General features: G+C 46.4%; 1 protein-coding gene across 9 annotated transcripts in view; it reads right to left on the reverse strand.

Moving 5' to 3' along the window:
- The window catches only part of PPFIBP2 (PPFIA binding protein 2), a 146,025-nt gene that overhangs the window by 53,465 nt on the left and 76,183 nt on the right, over window positions 1–16,377 (reverse strand). For 6 of the 9 annotated variants that reach the window (XM_073882980.1, XM_073882973.1, XM_073882976.1 and 3 more), the window contains 2 exons: window positions 11,065–11,157; window positions 7,012–7,125 (listed from right to left, as the gene is read on the reverse strand). The exons of 1 other annotated variant lie outside the window; for it this stretch is intronic. In XM_073882980.1, the coding sequence (XP_073739081.1) occupies window positions 7,012–7,125; window positions 11,065–11,157 (207 nt within the window). The remainder of the gene's footprint in view (window positions 1–7,011; window positions 7,126–11,064; window positions 11,158–16,377) is intronic. 2 more of the 9 variants (XM_073882974.1, XM_073882979.1) reach the window with 1 other exon arrangement.

A 16,377-nucleotide genomic window follows, 5' to 3' on the forward strand; every position in this document is an offset into this window, starting at 1 on the left:
AGATTCGACATCAAAGATAAAACTTGAGGAAAGCAGTTATTTCTGCCTCAGAAATCTCCCAGCAGGCATGTTTAGGGAATACCTGGCAAATCCCTGTTTTCTTCACTCGTGACTCAAGTGCCTTACCTCCTGAGACAGATTTGTGCTCTCACAGGATCATGTACAGAGCTCTGTTTAATATTCTTTGTGAGACAGAAATATCTCCTTAAAGGTGCTCTTGGGAAATTTATCAGCCAGGTGCTGACGACACTTGGGAGATTACATGCCTGGACCCACCGTCCTTCACTCAACTCAAGGGCCCCGAATCCCCACGCTCAATGTCTTAACACTGGTGATTTGTGAGATAGTTCTGTTTTAACGAAACTGAAATAACCATACTCTAGCTCTAAGATGTGGGCAATGCAGAGCCCGTATTGTCATCCCCGTTCTCCATACATAAGAACACAGGTTGGACGACTTTCCCAGATCAACAGCAAGAGGTGAATCTACAGAAAGTCATGTCCACTGACTCCAAATCCCCAAAATTTGTCTCTCCACACCTCACCTAAAAGGCAGCCAAAACAATGAGGTTGCCTAACACCTGGGGCTACAGGTCAGGTGGGAGGACTGAAATCGAGGCTGGTGTCCTTCCACATTAACCCCAAAGCGGGGGTGTGTTCTCACAAGGAGGTGTGCATCCTTTCTTCCTCCCCATGTGGCTCCCCTAGCCTGTCTTCTTTTTGACACTGATCATGTTTTCTGCTCTTGACACTGATTACGTCTGTAAATGTCTAGCCTCTGAAAGGTGCTCCATTTCACTGCCAGCTTTGTGTAAAGTCTATCAACCACTAAGTAGCATCAGCTTCTTCCTTGGAGTCACCATCCTCTGGAGAAAGGTCAGAGGCTGAGGAGCGTGCTGTGCAGGACTCTAATGGACTCTAGAGGACACTTTAGAAAAAGCCACCAGGGAATGCAAGCTGGTGCAACCACTCTGGAAAACAGTATGGAGGTTCCTCAAACAGTTGAAAATAGAGCTACCATACGATCCAGCAATTGCACTACTGGGTATTTACCCCAAAGATACAAATGTAGGGATCCGAAGGGGTATGTGCACCCCCATGTTTATAGCAGCAATGTCCACAATAGCCAAACTGTGGAACGAGCCAAGATGTCCATCGACAGATGAATGGATAAAGAAGATGTGGTATATATACACAATGGAATATTATGCAGCCATCAAAAGGAATGAGATCTTGCCATTTGCAACGACGTGGATGGAACTGGAGGGTGTTATGCTGAGTGAAATAAGTCAATCAGAGAAAGATATGTATCATATGACCTCACTGATATGAGGAATTCTTAATCTCAGGAAACAAACTGAGGGTTGCTGGAGTGGTGGGGGGGTGGGAGGGAGGGGGTGGCTGGGTGATAGACATTGGGGAGGGTATGTGCTATGGTGAGCGCTGTGAATTGTGCAAGACTGTTGAATCACAGATCTGTACTTCTGAAACAAATAATGCAATATATGTTAAGAAAAAAAAAAAGAAGACAGCAGGAGGGGCAGAATGAAGGGGAGTAAGTCGGAGGGGGAGACAAACCATGAGAGATGATGGACTCTGAAAAACAAACTGAGGTTTCTAGAGGGGAGGGGGGAGGGGGGATGGGTTAGCCTGGTGATGGGTATTAAAGAGGGCACGTTCTGCGTGGAGCAGTGGGTGTTATGCACAAACAATGAATCATGGAACACTACACCAAAAACTAATGATGTAATGTATGGTGATCAACATAACAATAAAAAATTAAAAAAAAAAAAAAGAAAAAGCCACAGGGACCTTAGTGCATCAACAGGAGAACCCTCCCCATGACACAGATTTTGTTGCCAATCTGAGCCAGTTACAAGGAGGCCGCTGCTCCATGTCTGGGTTCCTGGGGTGCTAATTCTGGAGAGCACAGAGTGCAGACCTCAGGGATGCTAATAGGCAATGCCTTGCCCTGCTTAGGAAACAGAAGGCGAAGGTCAGTCCCTAGGCCCAGGACTAGTGACTGGTCTGACTCACTGGTCAGACTCACTGACCTGGCCTCACCTGCGGCCTCTCGAAGACCCATTTATAGATTTCCTAGAAAATGACTCTTTCTAATGGAGAAGTTTCCCTGGGAAATCCACACCTGTTCAGTGAGTCTGAAACCATACATGAGTAGGTGCTTCCAGAGGCAGTCCCCAAAGATGCTCACAGCTGCCCCCTTCCCACCCTGAATCTTTCAGAGGGCTGCAGACAAAGACTGCCCTCAAATGGGTCCATCATCTATGTGCTGCTTATGTGGACTAGCCCATGCTGATTTTATTTGGTCCTGGTTTGCCTGTCTAACCCCAAGGTCTTCATGCTCCCTTGTTCTGGAGACCAGATAGATTAATGTGTAGAAACAGATGGGAACTGAGAGATCAGCATTCAGCAGGGGCAGGTGGAGGGGTGTGTGGCTCATGAGTTGGATGAGTCGCTAGCTCCCTCCCGTCTTGGGCTCCTGGAGGGAGGTGGACAGAACAGCTGTGGGGAGAACGTGGCTTTGTGGGGCTGCTGGAGCCTATGTAAGTAAGCACAGGGCCGGGGCTATGCTGGTTGGGTTTGGGTTTCCTTAAGTCCTACAAGTGCTCGTGCAGCCAGTGGAGGGGGCGGAGTCTAGAGCAGGCGTTGCAGACTAGAAGTCTGTGGGCCAGGCTTGGCCTGCAGGTGTGTGTGGTGTGGTTCACGCGGTATTTTTTTTTCCATTTAAATTAGTTACCAGTGTTTTTAAAATAGAAAGACTCATCTTTAAATCTGGATTTCCAGCTTCTTGTGAAAAATGAGAATGTGTAAGAGCACTGGGCCTAGGCGGGAGTCAGGTGAAAGCAAGCAGCGGCTGCCTCCTCCTGCACACAGGGCTGCACCGTGCACGTGCGTGGGATGCTCCCAGGAACAGAGTCCTCAAGGGCGTCAGTGTCAGCAGGCGGTAGTCAGAAGGCCTCACACCGACCGAGAAAGGACCTCAGGACCTTGTGCAGAGCTCCTCGGCCTTGGAGCAAGAGGCCAGGCGTGGCTCAGGGCGGGGACCGTCTCTGAGGGCTGGCAAAAGGAGGCAACTGTTTGCCTCTCTTCTCCGCCTCAGGGCTGGGAGTGCTCCGTGTTCCTATCACCAGAAGCCAGTAGCCCTGCAGTCCAGGATCTCGCAGGCAGACATGCAAGTCTCTGCCTGCCCCCAGTTCCCAGGACACACGCTAACACAGCCCCAGCCATCCACAGCACCGCCTCAGCACTGTGGAACAAGAGTCGGGGCCTTTTCAAACAGCATCAAGCACATCTCAGGAAAGGGCCAGCATGTGCAGCAAAAATGCTCAACCCGGGATTTGGAGCGGGGAACTCAAACTTATCTCTAGCTGAGATACCACCAAGCCCGGCAGACATACGAGTGGGGGCTGAGGCTCAAATGGGTCCTATGACCTGAACCCAGAATGTGCCAAAGTGAGTATTCCACACTCCCTTCATTTTATCTTTGAAAGATGGGAGAACACAGGGAAAGTGAGGAGCATAAAAAAACTTGGTTTAGGGGTGTCTGGGTAGCTCAGTTGGCTAAGTGTCCAACTCTTGATTTCGGCTCAGGTCATGATTTCAGCGTCCAGAGATTGAGCCCCGTGTAAGTAAGGCTCTGCACTGGGTGTGAAGCCTAAGATTCTTTCTCCCTCTCCCTCTGCCTACACCCCACTGCACTCTTACACTTGCTCTCTCTCCCCAAATAAATAAGTAAAATCTTTAAAAAATACGTAACTTGAGGGATCTTGGGTGGCTCAGTCAGTTAAGCGTCTGCCTTCAGCTCAGGTCATATTCCCAGGGTCCTGGGATGGAGCCCCACGTTGGGCTCCCTGCTCAGCAGGGAATCTGCTTCTCCCTCTCCCTCTGCCCCTCCCCCTGCTTGTGCGCTCTCTCTCTCTCTCTCTCTCTCTCTCAAGTAAATAAATAAAATCTTTAAAAAAATAGTAACTTGGTTAAGTTCAGGAAGACATCTTTAAACCTGAGAGGTGACAAATAAGACCCACCACACTCCAAATTCTACCAAGCCACGACATCTACCTCTGTGGCACACACAAACCCCATGCCTGGAACCTCACCCATAACACACACAAAAAAGATTTAGAATAAACAAGAGATAAAAGGTATCTGAGCTTAAGACTTTCAAAAGTCTAATAACCAGTCTGTGGGCTGATGCTTAGGACAAGACAGCCTGCCCAGGTGGTGCTGGGAACCAACATCGGACTCCCTGGCACAGAGACGCTGACAAGGGGACAGAATCTGGAAGAGCCGCCAAGACAGGCGATCAGGTGGTACAGGCACCACATGCAGCCATGCTCTGACCCCTGATTATGTGGTTACCCAGCAGGCACTGCCTTCCTGAAACATCAACCTTCTGACATCTTCTGAAAGGTTTCCCTTCCATTTTCAAATCTTCTTGGTCTCTGTCTGGGGTTTTGTAACACTCTATCGCCTTCCTCGCTCATCCTCGCCTCAAAGCCACACCTTGTGCAGCCCTGGAAATACAATCTAGTGGGCTCTCCTATCACTCTTTGTGAAAACACTTTCCCACTGTTCGAGATCTTTCCATCAGGCTATTTTCTTTCCTGGTCTTCAAAAGAAAGATTCTGCTTGAAAAAATAAACTCAACTCCTACTGTGACTCAGATTTTCAGGGAATAGGATGAGCAAGAGAAATGCATGCAATTTAAAGAGAAAAATCAAATGGAGTCAAGAATGTGGTAACTTATTAATCAGAAATGAAAAGAAAGCATACTAAAGAGCAAACAGCTTCTGAGCTGTTAGAATAGTTTGTTTTTGTTTTTGTTTTTTAAGACATCTGCATAGAAATACTGACTTTAAAAAGAAGTTCTTGGGGCGCCTGGGTGACTCAGTCTTTAAAGGGTCTGCCTTCTGCTCAGGTCGTGATCCAGCGATCCTGGGATTGAGCCCTGCATCAGGCTCTCTGCTCCGCGGGAAGCCTGCTTTTCCCTCTCCCACTCCCCCTGCTTGTGTTCCCTCTCCCGCTGTGTCTCTCTCTGTCAAATAAATAAATAAAATCTTAAAAAAAAAAGTTCTTCAAATGCACTCAAAACTAAGAAATACCTGAGAACCAAAACATTTATCCTAAGACTAAAGGTCAAACTCAAAGCCTGTGTTCACTACCATTCTACCGAGAAACAATTTGAACGCTGGCCATGACAATAAAAAATGTTAGAGCTTTGGGAGAAAGACTGTAAGCAGTGATCTGATTGAACCATTCCTGTTAAGGGGCTGTCATTTTTAAAATAATTAGTGAGTGCCTATGTGCCAAGCACTACAGCAGGAGTTACAAAGCATAAACCAGGACTGAAGTTTATATGTCTGTTTCCCAAAATAACTGAAAATGAGAGAATGATTCAATGACATTAGATTGATCATCTTGATTTCACAAAATTTCTAATTAGCTTCTCGACAGATTCTGGAAAGACTGAATAAAAATCAACACCGATGTGGATAAAGGGGAACCCTCTTACACTGTTGGTGGGAATGCAAGCTGGTACAGCCACTCTGGAAAATAGTATGCAGGTTCCTTAAGATGTTAAGAATAGAGCTACCCTATGACCCAGCAATTGCACTACCAGGTATTTACCCCAAAGATACAGATGTAGTGAAAAGAAGGGGCACGTGCACCCCAATGTTCCTAACAGCAATGGCCACAAAAGCCAAACTGTGGAAGGAGCCGAGATGCCCTTCAACAGATGAATGGGTAAAGATGTGGCCCATATATACAATGGAATATTACTCAGCCACCAGAAAGGATGAATACCCACCGTTTGCATTGACATGGATGAACTGGAGGGGGTTATGTTAAGTGAAGTAAGTCAAGCAGAGAAAGACAATTATCATATGGTTTCACTCATATGTGGAACATAAGCAATAGCACGGAGGACCATAGGGGAAGGGAGGGATATCTCGAGAGGGAGATGAACCATGAGAGACTATGGACCCCGGGAAACAAACTGAGGGTTTCAGAGGGGAGGAGGTAACAGGGTGATGGGTACTGAGGAGAGCACGTGCTGTGATGAGCACTGGGTGTTATACTTAACTAATGAATCATTGATCACTACATCAAAAACTAATTATGTACTATACAGTGGCTAACTGAACATAAATAAATAAAAAATTCAACACCCCTTCCTAAAAGTGCAGCTCATCATTTACAATAGGGTAAAAACTGTTCAAGAGTAGAAGAATGATTATCATACTTTGCACTAAAAAAAAAAAAAGCCTCTAGGTGATAGTAAAGAAAACTATACAGCAAGATTTAAAAATGGAAAGAACTTCACTCTGATGGGAAGCATAACAAAATCAGAGGACTAAATTGTATCTGTGGTGTGAACAGAGCTTTGTAAATTATATGCACACCTGACAACAACGAGGACCAAAAGGAACAAGGCACTGAAGAGATTTATTTGAATAGTATGAGAGCAGCTAAATTTTTCATTTGACAACGATTACATTAAGATATTCTTTATTGGGAAAAAAGATATTCTTTAGGAATTAAGTTCTATCAAAGACTACACAGAGTGCGAGGGCAAGAATGAATGGGAAAGAGGCACGAAAGAAGCTAACTGACTTTCTAAAACCCCAGACGCCACCGGCCGTGACGCTGTGGCTCGAGAGGAGAAGGGTGACTTTGCCGGGCGGAGTGCCCCTGAACCTGAACCGGGGAGAAAGTGCCACCTGGGAATCTGTCTAACTTGCCCAACAGGTTATTCCTCTCAGGCCAGTCCTTCCGGCCCTCTCCTCCCTGCAACTCTTAGTTTGGGCTGGTTTCACCTGCTGTATAAACACCACACACGGAGCAGCCCAGCCCACCTCCAGGCAGGATGGGGAAGTAAGCAGTGAGCACGGTGACCTGGACACAGAAAGTGACTTTAACACATGAGCTGCTTTCGACCCCGAGGGCCGTCGGGCGCGCGCACACGTGTGCCACCCCGTCCCCCCCTTACCTGTTGAAGCATCTCTTCAGCGGCATTGAGTTTCACCTGGTGTCCTTCCAGACACACTTCCAGGTCCCGAATCTTCTCTCCCTGGGCTTCCACTTGGTCTGTGAGGACACTCACCTGTCCCAAGAAATAAAGCAATGGTGGAGGCGCAGAGATGACTCCCTTGGAGCCGTGAAACCACGCTGCCGAGCCTTACATAAAGATGGCTTTCCTTTCTGGCAGGTGGCGGGGGCGGAGCGGGGGGGGGGGGCGGGGAGGCGGGGAGCGAGGGTCCCGGATGAAGAAAACTCCAGCTGCCCTCTTACCTCGCCCCTGCCTAACTGACCTTGCCGCGTTTCCCGCTCTTGACGCACTGGAGGGAGAAACCCGCAGCGGGCACGAGCGCTGCCTCCGGGCTGGGCCCTGCTCCCGAGTCCTCTCCCAGAGCTCACTCGCAGTCTGGACCTCCAGGCATAGCTCGGCTGGCCTGCCAGGGCTCCCGCCACCTCACCTCGTGTGCAACAGCAATCCCAACTCCTCGGGAGACTAACCAATGACCTTACCTCTCTCATTGGGGTGTGATGACTGCTCACCTATCAGGCGAGGCTTCTGAAGCAATTAAGGAATGTGGGATGTAAAGGGCATGTATTGGCACTGACAAAACTTGGCTCCGGGAAGGTGTTTGTGCCTCACAGGCCAAAACATGACTCTAAGTCATAACACACACCAGCCACCCGCACATGCAGTGGCAGGAAAGCCCTCTACCTAAAAAAAAAATCACCGAGAGATCTGTTGGAATTAAAAAAAATCCATTTATAGCAAGTCATTTAAGTTATGCCCTTAATACATACTGAGAGGATTTTCATAGCCTGCTCTTGTAGCAAACTGCCCCCCGGATCCCCCTTTTTATTAAAAAGGCGCCTTAGAGCAGGAAGATGAAGAAAGAGAACGGGTGGCCTCTCCAAATAGAGAAATCAATGACTGCTAAATTGAGATCCTTTAGACACTTTGGGTTCTTAATCAATGGTGGAGTCGTGGCCATTTACATATAGATTATCTTAAGTGATTTCTCAGTCTGTAAAGGAATGATAGCTGGAGCATGAAGGAGTTAGTGTGAATTCACTTCTGAGTGTTTAAATAGACTATTAATCATGAAGCTCCCTTTACAGAGGAAAAAGTCTAAATTAATACCGCTACTTTCAGCTTTTCATTTTTATATTCCCACATGATTAAAGAATGACTGGAACATATTCCTGGAGTTGGTACGTAGTGTGCTAATATTCCACTTACAGTCCCCAAAACAGGCGCCTTCTGTCAATTAGGCCCATCTCAAACACAAACCTTTGTGGTGGTGTTTTCAATCCTCATGATCCAACATTATCAGCAGTCCTGGCCTTTTATAGCTACCAACCCTAGCTTCAAAAGGGTAGAATTCTAGGGGGTGGCCTTTCAAAGCTCCCTGGGTTCCAGAGTTTCTCTTTGGGAACGATGTGTGATGGTTAATCTGATTATGAGGATTAGCACTCATTGTCTGCACCACGCCTCAGAGTCATGCGCTGGAGGTACCCAGAGGAATAATCTGTGGTCTCTTGCACTCCATAGTCTGTAGCTCAGCTGTGCACAAGACTCAGGATACACAGGGCTACAGCATCCTTACAAACTTGAATACTCACTAGAAGGACCATGGAGAGGCCCAGAGTATCGGGACAAATGTATAAAGATCCTAGAATGTGACCTTTATTCAATAAAAACAAATACTTTTTGAGTGCCCACTACATTCTAGGCATAATTTTAGGCATTAGAGGGAATATAGAAGTGGTAAAAAAGGAGGAGGTGAAAAGCCTTACCTTAAAAAATACATTCCCATGAAGATAGAAAAGATTTTGGTTTAAGTATACATGCTGCCAAAGCAAGCACAGAAGATTTAGGGTTTATTTTTAACTTACTCTGAAAACAAAGTATTTTGTCATGTGTGATTTGCCTTGCTCCCCTACAAGTAGACCCAGGAAAACATTCTGGGCCAAGTGCTTCAATTAATTCACTCTGGCTGAGCTGCCTTGTAAGTTAAGGAAGAGGCTCTACCACAGTGAGGGCTAACTAGTTCCATGGGGCCACCACAGATCAGAGTGATCACCCAAGAGCAGCTCTGAAAGTCTGTTCACAAGCTCCTAGAATAGATACCACCAGGATCTACTTCTGACTTCTGTGATAAGTAGCTTCCCAACTGTGTCAGGATTATTGCAATAAGGATTATTCAAGACTCAGAAATTAAAAAAAAAAAAAAACACGAAACTGTTAATGTCAAAGAGAACATTATCACATAGGACTTCCTTATTAAATTCCTTTAAACAGGAAAGTGTTAGTTCTGCCATGAAGGTTCCTGGTTCAAAAGTCTGCGAGATCACCCTGTTTGCTGCAAAATTTTAAATTGGACACTCTGATTAATCATGTCGTTAGGATAGACTTTCAAATTACTCATTCCTCCAAATATGTGCGATATTATGTGCTATATAACCCGGCCCCTCCTACCTCTCTGAAGGCAGTTCCCCACCAGACTTCTTCACAGTCATAAACTCCAGCCACACAGACCCTTGCTTGCTTCCTCCTATACACCAAGCACACTCCTTGCTAGGGTGTGTGCTGGACTGACTACCTCCTCTGTCTGGAATGTGCTTCTCCAGGCATCCGTGGGGCTCCCTCCCTAGCTTCCTTCAGGACTCCCCCTCTCAGGGAGGTCTTCTCTGACTACGTAATCCTTACCTTGCTTTATTTTTCTCCACAGTATTTATCACTGCCAGAAACATTTTATGTACTGATTTATTGTACACACATGTACACATGTACACAGACAGACAGACACACATACACACACACACAAGCCCTATTAAGAACAGGGAGTTCGTTTATTTTCATCACCGCTGCAACCCTAGCACCTAAAACCAGTGTCTGCCAAGTTGTGGGCACTCAATCTTTTTTAATGAACAAACTAATAGAGAAAAAAATCCCTGAAGATGCAAAATTATATAACTGTATATTTGGTCTGAGCTTAAATTTTAAAAACAGGGGCAGGACAGGGAAAAAAAAAAAGTCTAGGAAGAAAGGTCAAAATGTTAAACTCTTTTTGACTTTCCAAAGTTCCTGAAATAATCACTTACTACTCTTAGATTTGTAAAAAAGGTAAAATAGAAGAAAAAAGCCAAACATATGGCAGCCTCTTCATTCCAGGGCTCTAAGCTAAAGCCCACAGTCTGCAGAGGGCTGCAGAACCCTACCTGCCCCCTCTTCTGTTTCACTACCAGTCTGGTCTACCACCCTTCAAAAGCTTTTTAATGAGCCAGGATTGGAATAGTCATCTTCTCATTCTCCAAATCAACAATCACAGTGTCTGATACATACCAGACAGCAAACAAATGCTTGATGTATGCACCTGAGAGCTAACACAGCAAAGAACCCCTATCACAGTGACACGCCTCACGTAAAAAGGCTCAACACTATGTCCTGCCAAGGAACATGAGTTTTCAGAACAGAAAATGTTCCTTTGACTATCTTTCTCCATAAAAAGTTTTGGAGTTTCTCTCTTTGAGGAGAGAGAGTCATTCAAGACTCATTAGTCCCTATTACCAGCTCCAGGGGATTTGGCCTCAAAGGGATCAGTCTAGATCCAGCTCCAGATGATTTGGGCCTGATCCAGTTAGAATCCACCCTATGTCCATATCACTCATGGCTGTTTTATTCGAGACAGGAAGACACGTCTTATCTCCCTTCCACGGCTTCTGGGCTCCTAGAGGACAGGGCCTCATTCATCAGCCTGGCCACAGAGCTTCCAGTGTAGAGAAGTGGGTACTCAGCAGTACAAGATGAATAAATGAATGCATTCACGGCCCCAAGGCCAAGTCCATTTAAACTGTGGCTTCCGTTCCTTTCTGCTTTGTTTCAGGAACTGAGTCTTTTTAAAAACACACACTTTTGGAACAAAATAAATCCAACAGAGAAAACCTCTTGTGCCTCCCTCCCACTTAGGGTACCTACAGAGTTGGAGGTAACAGGATAAGCTCTTTCCCATGAAAGTGGACCCACCTGTAAAATGAGGGACTCCTTATCTCCTTCTAGACGTGCCAAGCGTTCCTGGTACGTTTCATTACTAGCAGCACCTTGGTGATTTACCTGAGACTGAAAGGGGGGGAAAAAGTATACACTTAAAAGGTTGGAAAAACATCTTACCAACTTCCAAATGAAGTATGCAATTTGTGAGGACAGTTTCGCTGGTTGCATGTGCAAAACCACCCACCTAAACAGGAAACCACAGGATTTCAAAACTACCAGGAGGAGGACCACTGATAGCTGTGCCTTGAAAGCTGGCCTTGAAAGGTGGCCAAACCACCCCCTGGATGACCTCACCCTTGGCCGGGAAGGCCTCAGTGGAACTCCAGACCCAGTGGTGCTTGGCTTGACTGGGCATGTCGGGTCTGGTGCAGGTGGAGGCACAGCCTGCCAGAGGCACCAACGGCAAGGAGGCCACTCTTTGAGGAGGCCAGGGAGCTGGTACCAGTCACCAAGGAACTATGTGGGAACGAGTCCCGCACAGACCCTGGTCTCTCCTAACTCACGTGAGGGTTCTCCAGAGCCAGGGTACTCCTTACAGCACGGAGGCCCATCTTGAGCGCCACAGGGAGCACGGAGGATGGGGGACACCAGCCACAAGGCCCTTCATCCACTCACACACCCCTTCCAGGGGTGGCCAGTCCCTCCCCTCCACTAGGGCTCCAGCCTAATGCCAGCCAGGCTGGCATCCTGCGTGCTTGCTTCTCTCAGCTCTAACACTGCAGGAAAAGGTGAAACACCCTGAGAAGACCCCATGTGACAGTCAGAGGGTCCTCAAAGAGCTAACAGGAAACAAAATATCCAGAAAGTGGAAAACAGCAGAGGGAGAAGATGTGAATTGGCAGATGGGAGGCAAAATTTATAAAATGCCTTGAGCAAGAGACAGGAGGCTGCAGGCACTTTTCGGGTGTGCCTGACCTGGTTGTAGGCAGGGAGGAGGGAGAGAGGTGGCTGCTAATGGGACTGAATTGGCCCAATGCCATCAACACTCCCTTCCTCCAGGCTTAATGGAAGGCCGAAACCCAGAGGCCCAGAGTAGGCCATTCAGGGGTTTGGCAGCCTGAAAAAGCAGATCTTATTGCTAAATGGGTAAGTGACAATCATCATAATCTGGGCTGGTCCAAAGGAGTAAATGCTCTGAGGTTTATGAGGCAGTATCCTCCGTTCCACAGGTAAGTCATAGTTGTGCAAAGGAGTGGGTCAGAGAGGAACCCAGGCACAGAGGCCCGGAGGTGGCTCCCTTCTCCTGAGCCCGTTTCCCCAAGTTCTGACCTTCAGGATGGGCTCGCCAACCCCCTCTCCATGAAGAAGGGGCACCTCCTTCCTGCCCTTGTCCTACCCCTTCCCCAGTGCACACCAGGTAAGGGTAGGGCACAGAGTCAGACTCAGTCCTGGAACAGACACAGGGACCAAGAAACAGGGACAGCATTCAAGGCCTGGAGTGTCACCTGTGAGAGAAGCACCTGCTGTTGAAGGTGCAGGGAGAGGCCAGCCCGGGGACCGGTTCCCAGGGAGGCTGTACCAGGCCTAGGCTCTAGGCTCACCAGGCCACAGTGCCACACCACTGCCCTTGGCTCCAGCCACTCTCTAGTCTGCATCTTGTTCATTGTGCAAGCTCTTTCATACCCTAGACAAAGGGCCTTCACAATCACAAATACCTTCTTTGCGGGGATGGCAGTTTATTGTTGTGACATTAATTCTGCTCCTCACATGGTCAAACTCCGACAAGTACGCAAGGATATAATTACCACCCATGTTTTCTCAGACCCTCAAAAGAGAGGAAAATAACTGTTAACAGCAGGTCAAGTGCTTCTCTGTGGAGTAACTCACACGGGGGTGAGGAAAGGACCCAGGCCCCCACGGAAAGCTGTGCCTGTCCGGCCCCAGGACCACAGTCAGCATGTGTAAGGGGCCGCCCAGCACTGCCAGCTGCCACTTCTCCTCAAGAAGTCAAGGAGAGAAGACCAAAAGGGAAGACTCCCTCCTCAAGACTCCAGCAAGCCACCACACCCCTGTGCCTCAGGCAAAAAGGGAGGCCAGTACGTTCCTCATGTTACAGGTCTGCCCATACAATCACCCAGAGAAACAGCTATTTTTACGAACTGACCCAAAACCGAGTTGATGTCCTAAGATCAGTTAATACACAAAATGCATGCCATAGAGTCTGTAACAGATGCTAGACCGTAGTAAACAAAAAACAAAACAAACAAACAAAAAAATCTGGATCCACTCTAGCAGTCAGTGGAAAAAGCAAAGCACAGTGAATTACAAGATGCCCAGATCAGTATGGTGAATAAAGTCAAACTGACTGCCTAGGAGAAACATAATTCTTCCCACAAAAGAAGAGACTTCAGAGTTCACAGAGAGACTCTATGCAATGGGGTAAACATCCAACGCCCATGATGCTATCCTCACAGGAAACAGAGCCCAGCAGAATTCACTGCTTTCTTGGGATGCCTTCTAAATAGGTCAAAGGTTAATGGATCACATGGGCCAAAAGCAAAAGAAATTCAACGGAGACCAACCCACTGTGGCCCAAGCAAAGTCCTGCAGATAGACAGCAAGCATTTATATAGTGCTTGCCATTGCCAGGTACTGTTTAGAGCACTGTGCATGCCTTAACTCTTTTAATACTTCCCATCATCCTGTGACAGGAGTACTATTTTGATTCCATTTTGCAGATAAAGGAACTGAGGCACAAAGTGTACGAACAAGGAATAAAATGGATATTTTGCCTAAGTGACTATGAGGTAAATTAGTAAGTTTTCTGTTACAGCTTAATTGAGGAGATCAAGTACAAATTTTGTTTTACATATTGGGATCGTATGAAAATTCACTTAAAATAAGGTTTGAAAACACTGTCTGAACCTAAATGCCCGTTAATAAAGGAGTGGCTAAATAAACTATGCTTCATCCACATTATGGACAATTTGTGGCATTTCCATAACATGAAGTTGGTATTTATGAACTGTCACAAAAATATAAGACATATTGGATAGTGAAAATAGCAAGATCCAAAGAATCATACAGAGTGACATTAGAAAACAATACTATGGGACTCCGTGACTATATGACATATGCGTGAAAATAAACTGACCCAGTGTCTATAGAAGGCTACACAACAACCCGTAACAGTGCTCTTTTCTGGGGAAGCGTCTGGGCTACGGAAAGCTGGGGGTGGGAGGTTCGGTCAAGGTGGGCTTTTATTTCATCCATAACCATTTTTGTAAGAAGCTCAAATATTTTCTTGAAGAAATAAAAAACATTTTAAAATCTAGAAGCACTGTTTGAGTACCTACAATGATGCTTCCTGGTACTTCCTCCTGCCCATAGCAGCCTTGAGGGACACACCCTCTCCCAGCAGGCACGCTGGTCCATAGGACGGTGTGCTCCTGGCAGAAAGGCACCTCCCCTGCCCCAAATCACTGTTTGAGAGTAACAGAGCACCTTCCCCCGTTCAGTCTACCAAAATCACCATTGTTCTCTAGCAAGCTTTCGAGAAGTATTAAAGAGCAGTGAAATGGAGACAATGTCCCGAACACAATCTGCAGTACCGCCATCCTATGCTTTTCCTGACACACTGAGCCAGGTCTTCGCAATCTAGATCAGATTGATACCTTCAAAACTGCAGTCCCTTAGAAAGGCATAGACCAGGATAAAACACCATCTCCACTGAGCACAGAGCCAAGGAGAGGATTATTTTAGAATTATCTTATTGAATGCCAATACTCAATAGCCAAAGGTGACGATTTCAATAGGGCAGAAAAGGCATGTGGTTATGAAAATGTCATTCCAACTACTCAGAAACATGTTTTAAAAAGAGTTGAGACCCAGGTCGGTTTTGTCCTACTTTAAAAAAAGAGCTTGTTTGTCCAAGGGTATACTGCTTTCCCTAATTCTAACAGTGAAATTGCAATAGAAGGCTCAGATCAATTTGGAGATTGTCCGTCGGGATCCCCAAGTGACTCAGGTTTGAGAGTCTCTGAAATTCTTGCCCAGGAGGTAAATCAGTGATAGAGTAGCTGCCCAGCTCTCCACGCATAAGGTCAGACTGACAGACCCCAGCTGGCATTCTACCGAGGGAAGAGAGTCAAGTCAAATTCTGAAGGGTGCTACATGCTGAATTTTTATTCCTCCACACTCTAGCATGGCAGGTGAATTTAAATAAAGTTCTACCCTGTTCTACTGTTTCAAAGATGCTCATCCCACTGATGAGTAAAAATGACCTCTTTCTTATTTATATTCAACTAATGAGGTTAGCCCCAAGGCTAGACCTGTCAAAATAGATTACTGATGTACTAGGTGGGATATGCATCTATCTAATGTTTAACTCTTCTGTTTTGATGGTTAGTTCTACAGATGTGACAGAAGAAAAATGGATCTTCTCATTCAAATTTTCTATGGTCAAAGCTGTTCCTCAATCTATAACCAAGGTCAGTTACCTGATATATTGTGTGGGACCAGGAGATACTGTGTGGAACCAAGGGATCTGTATGCCCTATGGAAGTAGAATGGCAACTACAGATGGACATTTCCATGTCCTCTTGCATCTTGACCGAAAAATGCCACAGTGGAACATGCTTCCTCTCTCATATCACAGAACTGAATACATCGGGAGGTCTTCTTCTATGTATGTTGTCAATAACTGGGAAACTTCAGCCAAGATTATTAAAGCCAAACCGCCTTTGCCTTTATGAAAGCTGTGCTCTCAAGAATCCGGGCAATCCATGCTCTAAAACCCAGAACTCTCCAAGGCAAGTAGAAGACACAATCCATAATGGTCAGATCAAGGTCTTCCTGAGGCCTCAACAGTGATGTTTTTGAGAGTCCTCAGGAACAGAGAAAACACAGCACCTTGACTCTTGCAAGGTTATGGACTTCTAGAAGACCCCAAATGCTACTGCTGCTGGGGCTGGGTAAGTCTAATATATAGCTCCAGCAACTGACAGTCTAAGGTGGGGCTATTTTCTAAGCCATTCTTAGGTGGAAAGAGAGGCTTTAGGATGATGTAGCAGCCATACAGGCTGTTCTATTGTTGGGGTCATGGAGTTGGTCATGAGAGTTAATCAGCCTTAGTGATTAGTCCTCTCTCCTAGAGGATGGAGAGAGGACTGTGTGTGCCCAGGAAGAAGAGCACTGGCCAGCAAGATTCCAGCATGGATAGTCTCTGCAGAAAGGGCAGTTTGGGCCAAACAAAGACACCAGCCTAATGTAGACCAAGACCTGCCTCCACCTCTCCCATAGGTCGGTGAATAAGGAGTTCACTCTTGATAAGTTCCTCATATACTG

The sequence above is a fragment of the Callorhinus ursinus genome, unplaced genomic scaffold (assembly GCF_003265705.2).
Source record: "Callorhinus ursinus isolate GAN/ISIS: 27379988/994484 unplaced genomic scaffold, GSC_fseal_2.0 scaffold49, whole genome shotgun sequence".
Lineage (NCBI taxonomy): Eukaryota > Metazoa > Chordata > Mammalia > Carnivora > Otariidae > Callorhinus > Callorhinus ursinus.